The following is a 25,686-nucleotide window of genomic DNA, read 5'->3' on the forward strand; positions in this document are numbered from 1 at the left end:
GCGAAGTTTGTATTCACTGGACTAAATCAAGCAACTCTATGGAACTAATTTTGGGGATGTACAGAGCCTCGAGCCTCAGAATTTAGACAATGATTTATTGGGCTCTGTACATCCGATAGCCCCGCTATTTGCAGGAATCATAGATGGGACCCAGGGCTATCCAGTGATATGTGTTTTATGTGTGTACCCAATTCCCTTCCCGGGGCGTGGAGCCCCTAAGTGTTCCCCCATATATGTAATGTGTTTTACTGTTTGTAATATGTTTTAATGTATGCAACTGTGTCCTGTTGGTATCTCCCAGAGTGGGAGATGGTTATCTGTAACCCATCCCCCTTCTCTTGCCTGGGACAAAGGAAAGTGTATTGAAAGAGGAAGATCACCTGCGGGGGTCTGAGCATAAAAGTGGTGTGTACCAATAAAGGATGATCAGGCTTTTAACCTCCAGAGCTGTGTTTTGTCCAGTTACTAGGGGGGAAATGGATGCCTGCTTGTTGTAAGGGTTCCTGAATGGCTGAAGGAAGGGAATTAGCAGAGGTAACCAGTCGGGTTACCAGGTGGTCCGCTACATAAGTCTTGCAATTTGACGGAGCATCAGCTGATCTCTCTCTCAGCCAATTAACTAGTCACTGCACCACAGGCTTTTCTGAGATATAGAACAGGGAAGAACAGACAAGTCTCTCCATGGGCAGAAGTGGAGATAGGGAACAGTGAACAGCTGACCCTGGGTAGGTAAGAAGCCAACACATTCTAAATCAGTTTGACTCTGTACAATTGGGGGGATTAAGGGGGCAGGGCACACCTGTCCAGTGTTGTTTCCCAGAGTTAGAATTCAGGAAGCATCTCTAGTGGCTGTCTGTTAGACAGTTCCTAGAGGTTGCCTTAATCTTGCAATGTAAACATTGTAGTTTCCCTGATTGCAGGGTTAAGTGAAAGGGGCACTTTATTTAGACCACTTGAATGAAATAATGAGGTCTAGGTGTCTATACCTCTAAGTTTTCCTTTTAAACTGCCATTCTATAAATTATTGACAAGACTCTCAGTAGCCTCAGTCAACCTTTGGTTGCTTAAGGGTGATGGGAACTGTCCACAAAATAATAGACAGTGTTTATCAATGTCCCTGCAGTGTGAATCGATCCACAGCACAGAAGGAGAGAGAAAAAGACTGCAGAAAATATTTAATTACTTTCCACAATGCTTACAGTACAGAGGCACTTTGTCCTCTTTTAAACAAAGCACATGAAAATGTGTACAATGCAGAGAGGCTAATTGTAAAATCTACTGAATCTGAATGCAAATGGGTTGATGTTCTGAGCTGAATTTAAACATAGTGCTGGAAGGGACCATTTGGACAATCCATTCAGTCCATTCTCCATTCTGCCTAAGCAAGTGGTCCACAAGTTCTGTGTCAGGACCCGAAATTGGATAGCCATGCTATTTGAGTGGATTTTTAAGGGTTTGAAGAGGCACAAACAAACTGTTATTATAGCAACAAAATTGGATGGCCATGCTATTTGAGTGGATTCTCAAGGGTTTGAAGAGGCACAAACAAAATGTTATTATAGCAACTCTGCATTCCTCAGCTCAATGAAGACCCCTCTGACAGTGGGAATAGTTTAATGCCAGGGTAGGTTAGAGTACAGAGTGATGCTATGTACAGAATGTTGGTCTTTATCACAAAAGAATAAGAACCAATGGTGTAAAGTATAGCATTATCTATTAGATTTAACTTGTACTTTGCCATGTACTTCTGATTTGCATTACTTCTGAGCAGTTTAAGCAGTAAGTATCTGAGTTAGCATGTTCGTCTCCCTTGTTAAAATTAGTGCAGAACCCCCCAATCATATTGGGGTACTATAACGTAGTGGTGGGCACGACATTACGTGGCCATACGGTGTAACTAAATCCTCATATTTTGTTGCTAAGATAGGTGATTTTAAGTAGCCTTGTAAGATTTTTAACTGTATTTTATTCTGTTTCATTAATCTGTATTATGGATATATTTTGGTCTTCACAGCAGCACCAATCCTAAAAGTGCATGTTTGGGGTGTTGCACTTTTAGCATTGATGTTATGCTATGATCCACGGTTTTTGGTTGGATCTGGAAAAATGACAAGAAGAAATAGGTGAATATGCAAACTCTGTACCTCTACTCTACCCTGTACCCATAAACAACCTAACAAATTCTGCTATATTTTTAAAATAATAAATTCCAGTTAAGTTTCTTCCAGAAATGCACATATTCATTGATTGGTACTTACTAATTTGATGTGATAGTTCTTAGCGCTATAAATTAGCTACTAAAAATGAATTATTTCTGGCTAATTCCTGCATGATGTATGGTTAGAGATTTTTTTCAATGTTTGCTTTCCCTGTGGTTTTAGATGGGAATCACTGACCCTGAAGTCTGTCTCATGCCTTGTTTTCCTCTTCTGTCTGTGACCTTTACTCGCCAAGGTACAAGAAAAGGAGTAACAACGAGAAATATCTTAAAGCCCTCATGCACGCATACACAAAATCAAATGGTCATGTATTTAATGGGAGGGAAAAAAACGTTACTACCCCTTTAATTAAATCCCAACCGTTCATATTTCCTGACTTAATGGGGATTACTTGTTACTCATAGATAAAATTATACACTGGCAAATTAAATTAGGTTTTACATATTTACTAAATGATATCTCTCTATTACAACACTAAGAGAATTTATGACGCAATCTGTGATCCAGTGATGTAGTGAACAACTGTGTATATATTGATGACATAGCTGGTGAGATAATTTAGTGGTTATAGTTCCAGTCGCAGTACCTCAGAATTCTGAGCGCTGTCTAGGTTGAGTCGGATTTTTATATTTCCTAGTTTAATTAAATGAAAACCATTAAAATGAGTAATAATATTGAGGCCCGGTAACATCCTGGTTATATTGTTTCATATTTATTTTGTTATTATTAATACTAGCACATTTAGGGACAGCACCGGAGAGAATATATTTTAAAATCTATCATGTGGAAATATGAAACACAAACAATTCTGTACAGAATTAGGAAGAGCATTTTCTTGACAATCTATTAAATTATATTTCTCTTGTTTGCATTGGGTGAAACTCGTTAGCTAGTCAATAATGGGTTTTGAGTCACATGATCCTTTGTAGAACGCTGTGAAATATACTCCTGGAAGAAGAGATTGAGTACAATTAATTTTCATCTTAAAATGAAAAGGATTTAATCAGAACAGGTATAATGAGTCCAAAAATGTTAATGACTTACTTCAACATCTTGATCAAGTATTTGGTATTCTTGGGGTATACTTTGTAAAATTGGCCATGTTAGGTTGGAATCTGAAGATGGTAAGGAGATAAGACTTCCATTTTTCAGATTTTCTGTCGAATCAGACTTTGGTTGAGGCCACTCCAGGATGTTCTCTAAGAATAAACAGTATTAGTTTTTCCAATGTTAATTGTGACGTAAAAAGACACCTATATGTTCCTTTTCAACACTCTAGCTACATCCTTTTCACATACAGGAATTACGTTCTGGAAAAGCCTCACATGTGGATCATCACTCACATTAAACATTCAACCAATTGCAGTCCTCACTGATCACCTTGCTGGCATTATGGAAAAGCATGCAGGGTACAGGAATACATGTATATGTCCAGTGTTAAAATTCAGCCTGGCATTTGGATTTAGCCAAACAAAATAGCTTATATTATTTCGGTTTTCATACCATTCTACAAAACAACTATTAATTTATTAATTATTAAATAATCTGTGAATTTTAGTTAATTAAAGGTACACTTACACCCACTACAGATTGTTTACCTTTCCAACCTACTGTAATTTGTACTTCTGTAATCACTGACTCTGTATGTAAAATGTCTACGGTCTACCTTGGCTGTTCCAAAATATAGAATTACAAAAAAGGGGACACTATAGGCACCAGTAGCTCTAGAGCTTAATGTAGTAGTTCTGTGACATAGAGTCTGTCCAAGGAGCCTCAGCAGTGTGAAAACTGCCCTTTCTTGCAAAACACCACCACCTCTAATGGCTGTCCCTTGGGCAACCATTAGAGGTAGCTCCTGAATTTAGTCCTGCAATCGTTGCTCTACATGGAGCATCTCTATGAGGAAACGCTAATTGGCACAGAGGAGCAATTTTCCGCACATGCACACTGAGATCAAAAGGATAGATGATCTCAGTCAGCAGAGGTGGAGCAAAATTGCCTAATCCCAAGCTTTGCTATTTTTACAATGTGGCTGATTCTCTAGTGTTTTGAAATCTGGCTGTTCCTTCTTCGTGATTCACAGCTTGGTCGATAATCACAATAAGACCACAGAGTAAACCAATTTTACAAAAAATATTACAAGAAGTGGAGCGACATTTAGGTGATCAACCCCTTCCCACATGCAACAAAGATTTAGGAACTGAAGGAATGGGTATACTTATACTCTTCAATGGATAGTAGTCACACGTTCAGATTCATATGTTGCATATATAAAAGAAAAAATTTAAAATAGTGATAGTGCAGATCTGTATATATGGTGTATAGATTGCACCTTTCATACAGTGCTACTCCACACATTTATGCACTTGATAATTTTAATCATAAAACAAATAAATCTACACATAAATCATTAAAAAATGTGAGATGCACAACAGTCAAATAAAATTGGTAAACAGATGACTGCTTACTAGATATGATGGTGATTGCAACGCTATATATTCCCGTGACTCACAAACACGCTTTCCCACACTGGGAGATGTCTCATTTCGCCGTTCACAGACGGCTTTGTCAGGACGTAATGAGCCTCATTACGTCCTGACGAAGCCGTCTGAGAATGGCGAAACGCGTAGACGACGTCAACACGCACGAAAGGTGGGAGGAGCCAAGCGGAAGCCGAAGAAAATTTGAACGGCGATTGCAGTAGAGCGGATCAGCTGGCAATATGGACTCCATTTCATACCTCGCCTGACTAAACTCGTATGAGACATCTCCCAGTGTGGGAAAGCGTGTTTGTGAGTCACGGGAATATATACCGTTGCACTCACCATCATATCTAGTAAGCAGTCATCTGTTTACCAATTTTATTTGACTGTTGTGCATCTCACATTTTTTTATGATTTATGTGTAGATTTATTTGTTTTATGATTAAAATTATCAAGTGCATAAATGTGTGGAGTAGCACTGTATGAAAGGTGCAATCTATACACCATATATACAGATCTGCACTATCACTATTTTTTATTTTTTATTTTATATATGCAACATATGAATCTGAACATGTGACTAAATTGTATAGCGCTCCGAGAGTACTTAACTTTATACATATAAACCAATTTTACATTCAATGACTAGGTGACACTAATTATACAATATGTGTGCAAGTCAAGGATATCTCTTTCTTGAAATAATACTATCTTTCAAATAAAATGATCCTCGAAAGAAAAAGAAAAAAAGTGGACAAATTGTAGATACAACTGAAGCTCATTATCACAACTTTCACTATTCTGTGGCATTCATGGCCCAGGTAGTCATGTTTTTGGTCATAATACGCTCAACTGCTGACGTTCTAGGTCATACAGGTAAAAAATAACCAGTTTTTATAAATAACTGGCTGCAGGGGCATTGGGGAAAATTAAAGAAAGCCCAGGGAAGCACCATTAATAAATACATAACTGATGCAGGGGGCATAGTTATAAAGGAGCAGTTGGTTTTACCTGAAGTCACAGTCTTGTTGTTCTGTCCAGCTTGATAAACACTCTGTTGAAGTAAATGGAGACATTCTCCCAGGCAGCTGAGGGTGGCGGCTGAGGTAGCTTTTAAAAGTAGTAGATCCTGGTCTAAGGCCGACAGAGGACCGGAGCCTGATAATGATTCAATGGCATGCACCAGATTTCTCTGCTGTCCCTCTGCTTGAGCCATCACCTGGATTGTTTGAAGGATAAAATGCGCACTTTGATAAAGTACATAAAACATAGATGGAACTTTGAGTTGATGTTTTTAATCTACAGATGTATTTTTTAACTCTCATCATGATCATCATTTATAAAGTGCCATCCTATTCCATATTCCACATTTCATAGGGCTGTACAATAAGCAGTCACGCAAATTTGAAGAGACAAGCTTACCGAAACAAGAGGGGGTGAGGGCCCCCGAGTTTACAGTTTATAGAAATTAAGGTAAAACCATACAAAAGGTAATAACAAAATACATTCCAATCAAATTAAAAATGGATTGCAGGCATAGTAAGACTAACATTACATAACACAGTAAGAGAAGAAATGAAGCAGGGATAACTGAAGACAAAGGAGAGATGCATAAAGCATTAATAATACGGATATCCCGCCAGCAGCCAGCATGTGTATAGCAGATCCTTGTGAAGTTTGTGATCAGTGGCAGCACAGGATTTACATGAAATTGGACCTCGGGCAGAAATTTATTGGTTGCAATCCTTATCTTGTAAAAGAAAATTCTTGGCAAACAGTGTTGATAGATCTGAACAAAATGCCCCTCAAAAATTGTATTTGCGTGAACTACATTTTGATTCAGTGAAAATAACATATGCAAGATAGACATACAGACATATCGAAAATGCATCCATAGATATCCATATACACTGATCAGCAGAGGTCAAGTTCTGGGGAATAAAAGTGTGGAAATTCACACAAGATTTTCACCACCCCAAGATGAGTGAAATGCCCTGTGTGTGTATTGGGGTTGCATTGTGTATCAAGGAGCTGTAGTATGTATGTATGTATGTATGTATATGTTGAAGTGTCTGTGCCTTTTAGAGATTTTACTAACCAATAAACAGTCTGGCATTTTTTTTTGGCATGATAGAGTCTGAATATGGACTAGAAATGCTAGACCTATGTTTAATCCTTAACAATAATGGGGGGACCCAACAGTGTTCTCAAATGTAAGGAAGTGTTTGAGGACATCCTATAAGCAATGTGCTGTTGGGGTGAGATGGTCTGGTTATTGGTGTGGTCAGGTTATTGAGCCAGCAGCCAGTCTCAGCATGACACACACACACTGAACCATACACACACAGACAGACCCACCCATACAGACGCACACTGACCCATACAAACGCACAGATTGAACCACACACACCTACACACAGACTGACCCATACAAACAGAGATTGACCCATACACACAGACTTATATAAACATATACTGCACATGCCCATCCATACACACGCTGACCCATCCACACACACACTGACCTATACACACACATACTCAACCATCCACACACAAACTGATCAATCCACATGCAGAGTGAATCCACACACACAGACTAACTCATACACACTCACATACTGGCCCATACAGACACAGACTGATCCACACACAGACCTATACAAAGCAGAAACTGCCTGGATGCCACCATTCGTGCAGAGGTGAGCCTTCCCCTCTCTGTCTCTTCCCCTCGCGCTGCTCTCTGTGACCCATGAGAATGTGAAATGTATCACTTCCTCTCAGCACAGTGCCACAGTGGGGAAAAAGTACATGAACACTGTTCTCATGTTTTCCTGAAGGACTCGAGCTCTGCTGATCAGCCACAACATTAAAACCACAGACAGCTAAAGTGAATAGCATTAATTGTAACATTAAAATGGCACCTGTCAATGGGTGAAATATATTAGAGCAAGTGAACAGCCAGTTCCTGAAATCCGGGTGTTGGAAGGAGGAAAATGGGCAAGAGCCAAGATCTGAGTGATTCTATCAAGGGTCAAATAGTGATGGCTAGATGACTGGGTTAGAGCTTCTTCAAAACAGCATGTCTTGTGGGGTGTTTCTGTTATGCAGTGGTTGGCACCTACCAAAAGTGGTGCAAGGAAGGACAACCAGTGAACCGGTGTCAAAACTCACTGATGCAAATGAAGAGCAAAATTCCCTCTCAAATTGCTGAAAATTTTGTACAGACCATAATAGAAAGGTATCAGAACACACGGTGCAGTGCATCACAGTTTGAAACTTGTCTACTGTTCAATGGGGACGTGAGCGTGAGAACTGGACAATGAAGCAATGGAAAAAGGTTGCCGGGTCTGATAATTAATGTTTATCCGGGCCAGAGATGGCAGCAGGATTCACTATGGCAAAAAGGCAGGCCAACGAAGGCAGAGTTATGCTCTGGGCAATGTTCTGCTGGGAAACCTTGGGTCCTGTCATTCATGTGAATGTTACTTTGACACTTTGACACAGATATTGTTGCAGACCACGTACACCCTTTCATGGCAATAAAGGGGTTCCCTGATGGCAGTAGCCTCTTTCAGAAGGATAATGTACCCTGCCACACTGCAAAAAAAATGTTCAGGAACAGCTGGAGGAATATGACAAAGAGTTCAAGGTGTTGCCTAGGCCCACAAATTCCCCAGATCTCAATCCGATTGAGCAACTGTGGGATGTGCTGGAACAACAAATCCGATCCAAGGAGCAACTTGCAGCACGTAAAGGATCAGATGCTAATGTCTTGGTACCAGATACCACAGGACGTTCAGAGGTCTTGTGGAATCCATGCCTCGACGCATCAGAGCTGTTTTGGCAGCATGAGGGGAACCTACACAACATTAGGCAGGTGGTTTTAACATTGTGGCTGATCAGTGTATATCATGTAATGCTTTATGTTTCGCTTGTATCAGCTCTCCTGCTACCCAAGCAAAACCCTAAATGACGCACAATTTCCCACCTGTTCGTTAAACATTACATGTGTTATGATTAGTGACTTGCCATTTACTGTATTATAAATCCTCATTAAAAATGTATCTATTTCCGATTTCGACGGAGTAGCATTTTCCTCTCTAATCCTTTAACTACCAAAGTTTTTTTTGCTTTGAACATAACTACAACTTATGTACAGCTCATATATGGCACTAGCAGAAAATACTGTGTAGGAATATCGTTCTAGAGTAACTTAAAATGTAAAATAATGCTTGCTGTCAGAACCTCTTCCAGCCCATGCACAGCCACACTTATTGGCTGATAGAACTCAATTGATGCTAACAGTCAGTGAGTTCTGCATTTCTACATTTTGGGGTATTCCAGCTCCTTGTAGGAGTTTCTGGAAGCAGGGGAGGAAGAAACACGCACCAGGCGGGACCTTAGTAAGATGTCAAACTGTTCTTAGAAATTTTGACAGGTTATTCTGGGAGTATGCCATGGCACTCATAGTACCTACTACAGAGTGCTGTAGTGGTTATGATAATTGGAGAATTCCTTTAAATTATTTAAAATCATTAGAAAGAAATGCCTCTATTGTCTAATTGAAAGTCGGTAGGGGCACACGAACAATAAACAGTGCCATCCAGAAAAAAGAGAAAAGGGAACAGCATCTTCATTCATGAAGATCACTATGGTAAACCGTAGTGGTTTTGGTGCTTAGTATGTCTCTTTAAAAGAAAATGGGGCTGCCTCTTATTTTAATATTATTTTGCCATGATAGTCCAATCTATAGATGATGCAAAACAATTCTCTCTTTTTAACTTGGAGCAAGATAAACAGAGTAGCATTCTAATATTAGAGGAAACCCCTGCAAAAATCCTCCCTATGCTAGGTATTTAACTGATGTGATCATTTAGGCATACGATATGAACATAAATACCCGGGGAATGTTGGTACACAAGGGTGCAGGCAAAGGATTTTAGAAATCACAAAGCCGACTAAACATATGCACATAAAATGCATACCAGCATTAAAGGAGGTCTACTGATTAGTGAACGAGTTAATAAAATGTGAACAATAATGATGAAAGATAGTGGCACAAATCAGAATTGTCACATTGTTTTCTCTCAGGCTGTACCTTGGTAAGTAGTATTGATGCTTCTCAATGAGATGAAAGCACACTATTAGAGAATTGGAAGACAATGCTATCCTCTGTCCTGCACCCATCTACTTTGATCTTGTACCCAGGCAAACATTGTGACTCATCTTTAGCCGAGATAGAACCAAAGCAAAAGCTGGAAATGTAGATGATGAAAGAACGTTTGTGATCTTCGACCTCATTAATACAAGAGCACATTAAGGAAACAGCCTCATGCTATAAGCACCTGCAGAGTGGATCCTAATAATGAACATGTGGTATTTCCTACAATGTCTGCTTTCATAGTGAAAATTGAGCCGTGAGTAGTAAAAGAAAGCATCTACTGTTCATATATATTGATATAGCAAAACAACAATCGCAAACCTTGCCCTAATTAATATGTATATACCCAATACTCTTAAATTCATTGTATATACGTTAAACCAGTTCTGTCACTTGAAAAATACTTGATTGTTCAATACAAAATAAAAACACTGTTTTAGTACGTTTTTAAAAAATAAATTGCATCAAGTAGTTATCCGAGGGAAAAACATCAGGATGTCTTTGCAGTCTGTACCATCCGTGGAGGAAACATCCGCTGGTTTATAAGTAAATCTAATCCAGTAACACTATATTTTCTGAGTCTGGAAGTCGACTACCACACATAATTTAGATTGCTTCATACATTATTATAGTCTCAATTCACAATCTGATGCTCAGTGTTGTGCAAGCTGATATTTATTTGTCTAGTAGTCATTAACTGCCTTGGGATTCTCAATTAAGTCAATGTGGCCACCACCACTAGAAGATAAACCCTGTTTCATGTGCTTTATATCAACTCTTCTTGCCATACGGTCAAGACATATGCCATTGATGTCTTCTGGGTAAGTTGGCAAGAAAAACCAGGGTAGAGGCAAAAACCATCCAGCTGCTTGTTGCTTTACCCCACCCCCTCCCCCACTCCCCACCATCTCCCTCGCCACCCCAATGTTGCTTTTCCCCAGTGCTTGAATATTTAATAAAGAGAAAACATTTTAGAAATACCCATCTATTGTCATTGTCTTGGTAGGAGTGAGGGTGAGGGTATAAGGGGTCACTTGCATGCAACATAGATGAGGCCATCTACCATTAAGTCTTTCTTATTTCGACAAAGTCAATTTACATCAGTAACTACTCTTTAGAATTCAACGAGAATGCCTTCAATTTTGAAACCCTACTAATCATCTCTGCAAACCTTGAATCTAAATGATGTATAGTTATGCATCCAAAGCACTATAAATAATACACTACAATAATAATCTTAAAATACTCCCATGCCATGCTCCAATTTCTCATGAATGATGGGTGGACTAGAAACATCTTCTCTACTTGTACTACATTCTATTTATTACAAGCTAGTTCACAGGACAGCCCTTTCCATCTATTCAATTTGTCTCAATTTGAGTAACACAGTGCTATCTAAGAGTCCGCCCTGCCAACCCAATTTACAGAAATTGCCTTTATCTACACACTCCTGTTCCATAGCTCCAGTACCCATTATCAAATTGATTATTGCATGCCTAGTGACTTGGTATTTAGCCTGACGTTCAAGGTGTTTGATTATTTGAATGGTGTATGACCTTCCTACTCTCTTTGTTTGATATGTTCCATTACAAGCTTTTTCCATCTGACTGTAATAATTAGAAATGTCCTACAACGCCCCTCCTGATTTAAGCAGTTCTGCTTTGGGATACCCATATAACATATTGTATTTCATTATTTAAGAGGTCTCATTTGCCTTATCTCAATCCCTTTTACATGACAAGCTGAGAACCACATAGAGAAATCCTCAAACCATGACATATGGTTAGTACCAGCTAAACTGTTCCACAAAGAAAACAATTATGAAACTCTCATGAACTGGAACGGAGTCCCTTCCAGACTCTTTCAAGGTCGCTGACGGTTGATAGAAAGAATTTGTTGTGAACATTATTACATTTTCTTGTGTATACCTTAAAGTTATCCCCTTGCAGATTGTTTTTAATGACATTAGGAATTCCTCAAATGGCACTCTAAGCCCTTCGCAGCACTCCTGGCCGCACCAAGTTAGTCCTGTCGCTGGAAAGAAAGGCAAGTAAATCTTTTCACTGGCGGCTGGTCTGTCGTCTATTCTCTTACTCTTCTCTCTTTCTTCACTTCTTATTTGATTACAAATTTGTCAAAAAAAAATGGACAGGAAGCTGTTCAGTATGGTTATCAATTACCACTGTTTAATGTACGGCTTGACAAATTTGCTTGAAATCTAGGAGCCAGATTTTTCACATCAAAAACACAAATCTTAAAGGGACACTATAGTCACCAGAACCACTAGAGCTTAATGTAGTTGTTCTGAAGTCTTTATACTGTTCCTGCACACTTTTCAATGTAAACACTGACTTTTCAGACTAAAGGCAGGGTTAACATTGCTGTCTGGTAACACCTCTTGTGACAGTCACTCAGAGGGCTTCTAGAAGTGCATCCTGGGTGAGTGCTGCACAGTGTGCAGCACCTACAGTAATGCTCCTCATAGGGACACACTAATTTGATACACACACACACACACACACACACGCACTCCCTCACTGACAGAAAGCCCGGCGGTGGGGCCAGCCTGGTGTCACCAGCACGGTGTGGGGAAAAGGGTAAGTAAAAACATATTTCCTGTGTGTTTGGGGGAGGGGGGGGGGGGTCAGGCCACCTAAACATACACAATCACTGACAGACACACTAATTTGATACACACACACACACACACACGCACTCCCTCACTGACAGAAAGCCCGGCGGTGGGGCCAGCCTGGTGTCACCAGCACGGTGTGGGGAAAAGGGTAAGTAAAAACACCTTTCCTATGTGATTGGGGGGGGGGGGAGCAGGCCACCTAAACATACACAATCACTGACAGACACACTAATTTGATACACACACACACACATGCACTCCCTCACTGACAGAAAGCCCAGCGGTGGGGCCAGCCTGGTGTCACCAGCACGGTGTGGGGAAAAGGGTAAGTAAAAACATCTTTCCTATGTGTCGTCCGACTGTTCAGACAGGAAGGCGGGCAGTGACCGCGAGAAGCGGTCACGTGTCCCGCCTGCAGCTAAGAGCGCGCCGCGAATCTCGGGCGCGCTCTTAAAGAGACAGTGGGAGCCTAAATTGCAAAAAGGCTCCCATTGGCTCCTGTCATGCCAATCACCCCATACACTTACCTGTTGGGGGAGTGGAAGTGACAGGAGCCAATCACATTAGTTTGAAGGCTACTTATACTTACCCTTTTCCCTTAGTTCCTTGCCCTATCGTGGTTTCTGCTACAGTTCCCTTTAGTGCTTGTTGTGTTCAGTTGTGTTTCTCCGTATTTGACCTTGGCTTTGTACTCTGACTTCGTTTTCGCTTTATCCTTCTGTACTGTTTGCCGGCTTGCTGATTCCTGTGTACCAGTCCCCGGCTAGTTTTCGTTTACGCTGTCTCTTTGTGCCCTTGACCTCGGATCGTTCCTGACTCTGTCTTATCCTATTACGTCGAGTCCGGCCACTCTAAGGTCCGGTAGACGTATCTCTCCTCTGTACTGTCTTCTGTTAGGCTGGATCTTGCGTGTAGGGGTATATACTCGTTACATTACGATAGGGCCATGGACCCCGCAGATTTAGCTCAACAGATGGCGACCCATGAGGCTAGATTTGTAGAGCAGGATCACCGTATGGATCAAATAGCTCAGGCTCTCCAGACGCTCTTAGCTAGAACCATTCCAGCAACCGCACCTAACCCTCCTGCACCCCTGCTTCCTGAAGTATCGACTATGCCTAACGCTACAGCACATTTAACGCCTCCTCCTAGGTATGGAGGGGATTCTAAGACATGCAGAGGGTTCATTAACCAAATAGAGTTTCATTTTGAAATGTATCCACGTTCATTTCCCACAGAGAGGTCTAAAGTTGGGTTCTTTATGCACCAACTTACCGACAAAGCACTTGAATGGGCAAACCCTATTTGGGAGGCTAATGGACCTATGGTGCATAACTTTCACAGTTTCCTAACAGCTTTTCGCAGAACTTTTGATACTATGAAAAGGTCTAAGAATGCCGCTAGAGCATTAATGAGGGTTAAACAGGGTTCTAGGTCTGTGGCTGATTACGCTATACAGTTTCGTACCCTTGCCTCACAGGTCGATTGGACCAATAATGGGTTAACTACGGCCTTCATGGAAGGTTTATCAGACTCTATATTGGATGAGGTAGCAGCTAAGGAGCTTCCTATTGCCTTAGAGGACCTTATTGACTACCTCATCGATATAGATAATAGGATTCGTGACAGGCTCTATACTAAGAACAGGAATAGACGTTTTGTTACACCTATTCAACCCAGAGTTAATATACCGGAGAGTGTTAAAGTATCTGAAGAGGAACCTATGCAATTAGGGGTTGCCAAACTCTCAGATACTGAGAAATTACATAGGAGAAGGGAGGGACTCTGCCTATATTGTGGTAAGAGAGACCATATGGTAAAGGAGTGTCCTCTGCTCCCGGAAAACTCTCGCACCTAAGACCTTATAGGGGACTGGCCTTGGGTGTGATTTCTAAGTCTCCTACATTGCCTCCTAACCGACTGCTTCTCCCTGTTTCTTTACATATGGGAGAGAGTTGTATAGTCGAAAACATAGACGCCCTGGTTGATTCTGGGGCAGCCGAGAACTTTATAGACTCTGGTTTTGTAAAGAGAAACAATATTCCCATCAGAGAGAAGGAGATACCCTTGGCCGTTGAGGCCATAGATGGTAGACCATTGATATCTCCTGTTGTTACTCACGAGACTGCACCGCTACACATGTACACAGGGGTTCTACACTATGAAACCATTCGGTTCCAGGTCATCACCTCTCCCTCTTCACAGTTGGTGTTGGGGTATCCATGGTTACGTGCACACAATCCCATTTTTGACTGGGAGACAGGGCAGATAAAATCATGGAGTGAAGCCTGCCATGAATCATGTACTATTGAAATCACGCCTGTGAATTCTATTAACGTTCCTACTGTTCCTCCTTTATCTACGACTATACCCTCTCAGTATTTAACTTTAAAGACTGTCTTTGATAAAAGAGAGGCTGACAAATTACCGCCTCACAGACCCTACGATTGTGCTATTGATTTGTTGCCTGGTACTATACCTCCTAAGGGCAGGGTGTACCCCCTATCGGTTCAAGAAAACCGTGTCATGGAGGAGTACATTAAAGAGTCATTAGACAAGGGATTTATTAGAAGATCCTCTTCTCCGGCTGGAGCGGGGTTCTTCTTTGTATCAAAGAAAGAAGGTGATTTAAGACCCTGCATTGATTATAGAGGTCTTAACAAGATCACCATCAAAAATGCTTACCCTATACCTCTAATAACAGAATTGTTTGACAGGCTCAAACATGCTACGGTATTCACCAAATTAGATCTTAGAGGAGCATACAATTTGATACGTATTAAAAAGGACCACGAATGGAAGACAGCCTTTAACACTCGGTCAGGTCATTATGAGTATACCGTCATGCCATTTGGGCTTTGCAATGCCCCAGCAGTGTTCCAAGAATTTATTAATGATGTCTTAAGGGACTTTATTCACTCATTTGTTATTGTGTACTTGGATGACATTTTAATATATTCTACAGACATTCACGCTCATCACAGACATGTTACAACAGTTCTGAAGACCCTTCTTGCTAATGGTCTTTATTGCAAATTGGAAAAATGTCTATTCGACCAGTCCGAGGTCCAGTTTTTAGGGTATTTGATTTCCGCCAAGGGTTTTCGGATGGATCCCCAGAAGCTCGCTGCAGTCATAGAATGGCCTCTGCCGCAAGGTCTGAAAGCCATCCAGCGTTTTCTGGGTTTCTCTAATTATTATAGACGTTTTATCAAAGGTTTTTCGTCTATAGTAGCGCCTATTACTCGTATGACTAAAAAGGATGGCAATACACGTGTCTGGTCTACTGAGGCACTTCAGGCTTTTGACTTTCTTAAGACTACGTTCGCCTCTGCCCCTATATTACAGCATCCTGTCCCCTCATTGCCATATATACTTGAGGTTGATGCTTCCGATATAGGGGTAGGTGCTGTCTTATCCCAAAGAGAGTCTCCTGACAAGCCATTGCATCCTTGTGGCTTCTTTTCTAAACAAATGTCCAAAGCAGAAAGGAATTATGATGTGGGTAATCGCGAACTCCTTGCTATCATTTTAGCACTCAAAGAATGGAGACATTTGTTAGAAGGCACTAAGGATCCCATCCTCATATTTACGGATCATAAGAACCTGTCCTACCTTAGCGAAGCTAAAAGATTGTCTTCCAGGCAGGCTAGGTGGTCACTATTCTTGTCTCATTTTAATTATATAATAACCTATAGGCCAGGTGACCGGAACACTAAAGCGGACGCTCTGTCCAGACAATTCGAGACTATTGACAAACAGGAGATTGATGTCACTCCTGTCATTCCCCCAGACAGGATAATAGCAACTACTATATTGTCTATTTCCTCGTCCCTCTTGCAGGCCATACAAGCGAAACAGAGCATGGCACCTAGCGAGAGGCCTAATGATAAATTGTTCGTTGACGTTCCCGAGAGACGGGATATTCTGTCACTGTATCACGATACTAAGACCGCTGGACATCCTGGTATTTCCAAAACAGTGTCAGCCGTTTCTCGGTATTTCTGGTGGGATACCTTACGTAAGGATGTTACTGACTATATAAGTGCTTGTTCTACTTGTGCATGTATGAAAACCTCTCGTAGAGTTCCTTGTGGGCTGTTGCATCCGTTACCCGTTCCCGAGAGACCTTGGTCTAATCTATCAATGGATTTTATTGTTGAATTACCCCCTTCGAATGGTAACACAGTCATCCTAATGATAGTAGATCGGTTTTCCAAAATGGCTCACTTTGTGTCTCTTCGCAAGTTGCCCACTTCCAAGGAACTGGCTCTTATCTTCGCTAAAGAAGTGTTTCGATTACATGGTATTCCCTTATCTATTGTTTCCGATAGGGGTAGCCAATTTATTTCCAGGTTCTGGAAAGCCTTTTGTTCGGAGATGGGTATTTCCCTCTCATTTTCTTCCGCTTACCATCCCCAGTCTAATGGAGCTGCTGAACGTGCCAACCAGTCTCTGGAGCAGTACCTCCGTTGTTTTGTGTCTCACCATCAGGACAATTGGTCTGACCTGCTTCCTTGGGCTGAGTTTGCTCGGAATAATGCCACTCATGATTCTTCCGGCAAAAGCCCTTTTTACGTTGTCTATGGCCAGCATCCCGTTGTTCTTCCGGCTGCATTCTCCTCACAGGGCATGCCAGTTCTGGATGAGCATTTGGCTGGTTTGCGTATTACTTGGGAGCAGGTTCAGCGTTCTTTGGTGGACTCTGCTGCCCGCCAGAAGGCTCAGGCTGACAAGCATCGCAGAGCGGCTCCTTCCTATGTTGTGGGGGACAGGGTTTTGCTTTCCACACGGAATATTCGCCTCCGGGTGCCTTCTATGAAATTGGCTCCCCGCTTCATTGGTCCTTATCGCATTATACATAAGGTTAATCCCGTTTCTTATGCCTTGGGTCTGCCTAAGAATCTGCGTATACCCAATGTATTTCACACCTCTTTGTTGAAGCCTTACGTACGCAACCGCTATACCCGGCATACTCCCCCTCCCCCTCCTGTCTCTGTGGAGGGTCATGAGGAGTTCGAAGTATCTGCTGTTATTGACTCTCGTTTTCTTAGGGGCCGGCTTCAGTACTTGGTACATTGGAAGGGTTATGGGCCTGAGGAGCGCAGTTGGATTTCTGCGGATGCTGTTCATGCTCCCCGCCTTGTACGTTCTTTCCATTTGCGTTTTCCTGCCAGGCCTGGTCCTGCCCGCCCGGAGGGCGTGTCCTCAGGGGGGGGTACTGTAGCGGTACTTACCTTATCCGGGGGCCGGACGCGGTCCTCTCTTCAAGCCGCGCGCGGTTCTGCGGCTGCACGAGCCGCACGCGGCTCGTCCGACTGTTCAGACAGGAAGGCGGGCAGTGACCGCGAGAAGCGGTCACGTGTCCCGCCTGCAGCTAAGAGCGCGCCGCGAATCTCGGGCGCGCTCTTAAAGAGACAGTGGGAGCCTAAATTGCAAAAAGGCTCCCATTGGCTCCTGTCATGCCAATCACCCCATACACTTACCTGTTGGGGGAGTGGAAGTGACAGGAGCCAATCACATTAGTTTGAAGGCTACTTATACTTACCCTTTTCCCTTAGTTCCTTGCCCTATCGTGGTTTCTGCTACAGTTCCCTTTAGTGCTTGTTGTGTTCAGTTGTGTTTCTCCGTATTTGACCTTGGCTTTGTACTCTGACTTCGTTTTCGCTTTATCCTTCTGTACTGTTTGCCGGCTTGCTGATTCCTGTGTACCAGTCCCCGGCTAGTTTTCGTTTACGCTGTCTCTTTGTGCCCTTGACCTCGGATAGTTCCTGACTCTGTCTTATCCTATTACGTCGAGTCCGGCCACTCTAAGGTCCGGTAGACGTATCTCTCCTCTGTACTGTCTTCTGTTAGGCTGGATCTTGCGTGTAGGGGTATATACTCGTTACACATACACACACACACTCACTGACAGACACACGTACATACACACTCAAAGATACTCACACATACCCACTCACAGACACACACACACTGCAACACTTACACTCACTTACACATCATTACTTGTATTATTTTAAATCCTCCCAGCTTTCCTACCTTTGGGAAAACTGGAGTGGATTAGCTATCTACCCAGCTTTCCTACCTATAGGAAAGCTAGAGTGGATTAGCTTTCCTGTCATCTCTCTGCTCAGCTCCCTATTTGTCAAGCCCTGGTTTAATGTACTTATTGTATGTTCGTGCTGTCTACAACTAAATAAAGAATGGAACAAAAAGGGGGTAGAGGGGTGTAAATAAGCAGTAGACTAGTGTCTAAGTAGGACAGTAGGATAACGTTTTCTACTCCTAACACTATAGAGTGTTCCTTTAAACCATTTTTTTCTCTTTATTCAGCCTTGGCTACATCTTCCCAGCCTGTGACTCACCCAGCCTACATGAAAAAGTTGTTTCATTTTTCAATCAGATCGTACAGCACAGTGTGTTTTTTTCTTAAGAAGGTCTTATCTCCTGCTTGGAAGACTGCATTTTAATCACACACAGGAGGCTAGCAGATCTCTATTAACAGAGCAGGAGATAAGACATTCTAAATTAAAACACAGTGCAGTAATGGAAGCTAAAAAATGGAGACTCGTTTTCAGGAAATGTGTGGGAAAACACTGTAAGTCTCAGCCATAGGAGGTGTGGCTGGAGCTGCATGAACAAAGTGATTTAACTCATTAATCCCTGAGAATTGAGTAGTGAGGCTGCATAGACATGATCTATACACCAAAACTACTTGATTGAGTCAAAGTTGTTTTAGTGCATAAAGTGTCCCTATCATTACTATCATTTATGACATGACTGAAAAGTGAATACTTCATGTTATATAGTTTTGTTTTGCATTATTTTGTAGTGAAAACACAAATATATACATGCTAGTACTGTCCAATGCATCTCCTGGCTTACTCTGTGGGAGTAGCCACCTTTAAGCTTCTTTGGTTGGAAGCACCAACATTCTAATAAGATCATGCAGACTGTGAAGTCTGAAATTGTATTTTTTAGTTGCCAAGCACCTATGCATGATGTCATGAATCCTGCACGCACATTAGCTTTTGATTTCCTGCAAAGTTTTTGGTCCTTTAAGCCATGTTTCAGATCAAACAAGATTTGTAGTTGACCATCTCCACAGAAAAAAGGCAAGCATTACAGGGAACAGAGGCATTTCTTTATATGTATTCATAGCAAAATAATAAACACGAAGGCTTTAATATATGTAATCTTTTACTTTAAATGAAAATAAATAGTTATGACAGTTCTCCTTAAATATTTTGACCCCTAGATTAAAATCCAAGAATAAGAGTGGAGTGGTCCAAGTGAGCACTCACAGTCTAACTGTGTGATTGCCTGGTTTGGTCAAAGTTTGTGCAGTGGACATCTTTACATCTAGATTGGAACCAACTAGCTTTTTACCTGGTTTCCATACAGAGAATGCTACTTTTGAACTCTATTCCAATCCACAATCTTTCTATATATTTTATTAACACTTACTGAGATTGCGGTATCTATCACCATATACACATGTCCTTACAGAAAGAAAACCTGGTCCTCTCATCTTTCACAGAGCCTTCACTCATTTTAGTTGTAATGCTCCGTTTATCCCCCTCCCTTCTTCATTTTAATTTTTATTCATTATTATTGATCAATATACCCTACAGATTTATGATATGACTTGTACAATCGTTACTTAATTATTCCTAGTGAGTATTAACCTGTAAAGACAATTATGAATAAAATATTGGTTTTAGCAAACGTCACATTAATTGTAAAATATACAAATGAAAGAAAACCACCTTGGTTACCAATGGATTGAAATAACATTAAACAAGATTTTACTTACAGAGTATGAGCTGATAACCCATTACTCATACTCTATGTACACTTGACTGTTTATATCAGTTTGAAAGATCTAGTTTCCAAGCTAACGATAACAAGTTGTTTTGCACTCGTTCCAGTTTATTTATTTTTTTCAAGTTGCTACTAAACGGTGTCTTAGTATTTTATTAATGGAATTTAGTTTAACCGTCGGCAGACTATATCAATATTTATTTTATACATGTTCTATATTTTATGAACCTCATTCTATATCTTGAATTTTCAAATTTAATGTGGCTGTAGAACCATAATAACACATGAATCTATCATAAAACATATGCTCCTTATTCAACAGTTATATATATATATATATATATATATATATATAGTTTTTTTCTTTATATTATACTCCATTTCTTTCGATAGCTGGATTGGGGTTTTTCTTAACTCTTCCAGCATCATAGCACCCCTAAATATATCAAAGCCAATTACTTACTAGCCAACTCCATAATAACACATCAACTTATAATAAAACATATGCTCGACATTTAACTATATATATATATATATATATTTAGTTATATATAAACTATTGAATGAAGAACAGATGTTGTATGATAAGTCGATGTGTAATTATGGAGTGGACTAGGAAGTAATTGGCTTTAAAATATTTAGGGGTGCTGGAAGAGTTAAAGGACCACTCTAGTGCCAGGAAAGCATACTCGTTTTCCTGGCACTAGAGTGCCCTGAGGGTGCCCCCACCCTCAGGGACCCCCTCCCGCCCGGCTCTGGAAAGGGGAAAGGGGTTAAATCTTACCTTTTTCCAGCGCTGGGCGGAGAGATCTCGTCCTGCTCTCCTCCTCCGATCCTCCTCTTCTCCTCCCCGTCGGCTGAATGCGCACGCGCGGCAAGAGCTGCGCACGCATTCAGCCGGTCACATAGGAAAGCATTCATAATGCTTTCCTATGGACGCTGGCGTGCTCTCACTGTGAAAATCACAGTGAGAAGCACGCAAGCGCCTCTAGCGGCTGTCAATGAGACAGCCACTAGAGGACATAGGGGGAAGGCTTAACCCATTCATAAACATAGCAGTTTCTCTGAAACTGCTATGTTTATGAAAAAATGGGTTAACCCTAGAAGGACCTGACACCCAGACCACCTCATTAAGCTGAAGTGGTCTGGGTGCCTAGAGTGGTCCTTTAAGAAAACCCCCAATCCTGCTATCGAAAAAAAATGGGGTATGAATAATTTCCTAATTATTTCAAATTAACCTACAATTAATGTATAGGTATGTGTTGTTCTCTATTCTATTTTTATTTGGTTCTTTTAGGTCCTTCACACAAACTGCTTAACTGGTTAAGATGATGTAAGATGAATGTGACTGAAAGAAATAAAATACAAAAAACGAATCTGTAGATCTGATCAACAGAAAACAAATCTTGCTGTAGAGAAGAGAATCTTTTTAACTCAATTATAGCAGCTTTGTCCCTCGAGCTCCAGTATTGATTGAAGAAAAAAATATAGCAGCAAATTAAAACTATATTCCATTGACTGTACTATTTAAAGAATCTAATCTGAGACAAAAAAAGTGTTCTATATATTTTTTTAATATATATATATATATATATATACAGGGAGTGCAGAATTATTAGGCAAGTTGTATTTTTGAGGATTAATTTTATTATTGAACAACAACCATGTTCTCAATGAACCCAAAAAACTCATTAATATCAAAGCTGAATATTTTTGGAAGTAGTTTTTAGTTTGTTTTTAGTTATAGCTATTTTAGGGGGATATCTGTGTGTGCAGGTGACTATTACTGTGCATAATTATTAGGCAACTTAACAAAAAACAAATATATACCCATTTCAATTATTTATTTTTACCAGTGAAACCAATATAACATCTCAACATTCACAAATATACATTTCTGACATTCAAAAACATAACAAAAACAAATCAGTGGCCAATATAGCCTTTCTTTGCAAGAACTCTCAAAAGCCTGCCATCCATGGATTCTGTCAGTGTTTTGATCTGTTCACCATCAACATTGCGTGCAGCAGCAACCACAGCCTCCCAGACACTGTTCAGAGAGGTGTACTGTTTTCCCTCCTTGTAAATCTCACATTTGATGATGGATCACAGGTTCTCAATGGGGTTCAGATCAGGTGAACAAGGAGGCCATGTCATTAGATTTTCTTCTTTTATACCCTTTCTTGCCAGCCACGCTGTGGAGTACTTGGACGCGTGTGATGGAGCATTGTCCTGCATGAAAATCATGTTTTTCTTGAAGGATGCAGACTTCTTCCTGTACCACTGCTTGAAGAAGGTGTCTTCCAGAAACTGGCAGTAGGACTGGGAGTTGAGCTTCACTCCATCCTCAACCCGAAAAGGCCCCACAAGCTCATCTTTGATGATACCAGCCCAAACCAGTACTCCACCTCCACCTTGCTGGCGTCTGAGTTGGACTGGAGCTCTCTGCCCTTTACCAATCCAGCCACGGGCCCATCCATCTGGCCCATCAAGACTCACTCTCATTTCATCAGTCCATAAAACCTTAGAAAAATCAGTCTTGAGATATTTCTTGGCCCAATCTTGACGTTTCAGCTTGTGTGTCTTGTTCAGTGGTGGTCGTCTTTCAGCCTTTCTTACCTTGGCCATGTCTCTGAGTATTGCACAACTTGTGCTTTTGGGCACTCCAGTGATGTTGCAGCTCTGAAATATGGCCAAACTGGTGGCAAGTGGCATCTTGGCAGCTGCACGCTTGACTTTTCTCAGTTCATGGGCAGTTATTTTGCGCCTTGGTTTCTCCACACGCTTCTTGCGACCCTGTTGACTATTTTGAATGAAACGCTTGATTGTTCGATGATCACACTTCAGAAGCTTTGCAATTTTAAGAGTGCTGCATCCCTCTGCAAGATATCTCACTATTTTTGACTTTTCTGAGCCTGTCAAGTCCTTCTTTTGACCCATTTTGCCAAAGGAAAGGAAGTTGCCTAATAATTATGCACACCTGATATAGGGTGTTGATGTCATTAGACCACACCCCTTCTCATTACAGAGATGCACATCACCTAATATGCTTAATTGGTAGTAGGCTTTCGAGCCTATACAGCTTGGAGTAAGACAACATGCATAAAGAGGATGATGTGGTCAAAATACTCATTTGCCAAATAATTCTGCACTCCCTGTATTATATCCACTCTCTTACCCCTCTGGTCCCTTTGTGCCTTACACCCCCCTTTAGTGTGTCTCATACAACCCCTCTTATGTATTTCTCACTTTCCTGTCAGCCCCTTTCTGTCTCTTTCTTCCCCCTTGCCCCTTTCTATCTCACTTTTTCTCCCATATAGACAGACATAGATACAGGCAAAAATACATACATGCACAAATACACAAACATACAGACACACAACCATACAAGCACACAGACATAATTATTCAGGCACACAGTCACAAAGATATACAGACACACAGTCATAAAAGGCACACAATCGGGGGGCGGGGCCGGACCGCCATGCTGAGTGGACGCACAATGGAGTAGCTCCTGAAGACTCCTCAAGTTTTTGGCCATAAAAACCGGCAAAATATTTACTGAGAAACTGAAAGCTGTACCCCAGTGCAAGAAGCAACCCTGGTCCCGAGGAGTGGCTTGCTGCGAGGTTCCAGTCCCTCGGTGGGGCGATCCCAGGCTCACGCGATGGAGACCGCTCGGGCGGTGAGCTGGGTGGACGGCTGTCTTAGATTACTGTCATGGCAATATAACTACAATCTGATGTGCAACTAGTTGAGTTAAACACAATTTTAACCTAGTATGTTATACCATAAAGCGACACTTATTAGCTTGTTATCTTTATGTAATATCAAAAGAAAAGTGCATTGTCTATCTACCCCCTACTGTAACTAATGTTTAGAAATCAGCATATGGAATGCCGTTGCGGTACCATAGGTATGCCTGTAACCATTATAAGCACAGCAAAAATTAAGAATAAAAAAAAAAAAAAAAGGCACACAATCAAACAAACACAGTCATACAATCTACACATACAGGTACATTGTCGTACAAACACAGACATACATTTATACAGACACAGGCACACACAAAAATACAGACACAGACATTGGCATATAGAGACATAAACAGAGATTGGCATATAGAGACATACATACACAGTGATACAGAGACATACATACGCAGACAGTCATAAAGAGACATACAGACAAGGCATACCGAGACATACATACACAGACAAACAAAGAACCCTGCACACTGATACCGTGTAAATGCTCCGGCCATCCACAGTGGTAGATGCTCCATGTCAGGCAGACATCGCTCAATCCACCAGTAAAGTCTTCAAAAGGAATAAACGCAGGCAACACTCCAATAGTAAGGATGGTATATTTATGGATAGGTAAACCACCCCATAGAAAGTGTGATGTTTCGGCTCAGCAGAGCCTTAATCATGCAATAAGGCTCTGCTCAGCTGAAACGTTGCACTTTCTTTGGGGTGGTTCACCTATCAATAAATATACCATTATTACTATTGGAGTGTTGCCTGCGTTTATTCCTTTTGAGACTGTATGTCTTTGTATGACGGTCTGTGTATGTACACAGGATGGCTAAAAGATAGATCCCCATCTGTCGTGCAACTTCAACAATGCTTTGAAAGCTGGGGCTCTACCGATTCCCCATGCTTGCAGGATTGTATTTAGCACGGAGCAGTATTTGTGTGTTTGACTGTAAGCATGTGTTTGTATAGAGTATGTTTGTGTGAATGTAGGGGTGAGTTTGTATGTAGTGTTTGCGTTTGAATGCAAGCATGCATTTAAGTGTAGTGTTGGTTTTTGAATGCAGGTGCTTGTATGTAGTGTTGACATTTGAATGCAGGGGTGTGTTTGTATGTAGTGTTGAAGTTTGCATGCAGGTGTTTATTTGTGTGTAGTGTTGGTGTTTGAATGTTGAGATGTATGCACATATACACATACACTGCCACACACGCACACACTGTGATACACATACACGAAGATACACACACTGACACACATGCAGATACACATATACACAAACTGATACACATACAGACACACTGACAAACATAAAGATATACACATACACAATGATAGACATACCGATACACACATACTGACAGACATACACAAACACACACACAGACACACTGACAGACATATAGATACACACAGACACACTGACAGACAGACAGATACACACAGACACACTGACAGACAGACACTGACAGACATACACACACGGACACTGACAGACAGAAACAAACACAGACACACACACACAAGACACTGACAGACAGAAACACACAGACACACTGACAGTCATACAGGCACACTGACATACACACCCACTGACAGACACAC

General features: G+C 41.2%; 1 protein-coding gene across 1 annotated transcript in view; it reads right to left on the bottom strand.

Moving 5' to 3' along the window:
• The window catches only part of OSBPL10 (oxysterol binding protein like 10), a 451,647-nt gene that overhangs the window by 198,059 nt on the left and 227,902 nt on the right, over nt 1–25,686 (bottom strand). Inside the window, exons 5-6 of the mRNA XM_063452222.1 lie at nt 5,714–5,921; nt 3,264–3,418 (exon numbers count right to left, since the gene is read on the bottom strand). Of these exons, the coding sequence (XP_063308292.1) occupies nt 3,264–3,418; nt 5,714–5,921 (363 nt within the window). The remainder of the gene's footprint in view (nt 1–3,263; nt 3,419–5,713; nt 5,922–25,686) is intronic.

The sequence above is a fragment of the Pelobates fuscus genome, chromosome 4 (assembly GCF_036172605.1).
Source record: "Pelobates fuscus isolate aPelFus1 chromosome 4, aPelFus1.pri, whole genome shotgun sequence".
In the NCBI taxonomy this organism is placed as follows: domain Eukaryota; kingdom Metazoa; phylum Chordata; class Amphibia; order Anura; family Pelobatidae; genus Pelobates; species Pelobates fuscus.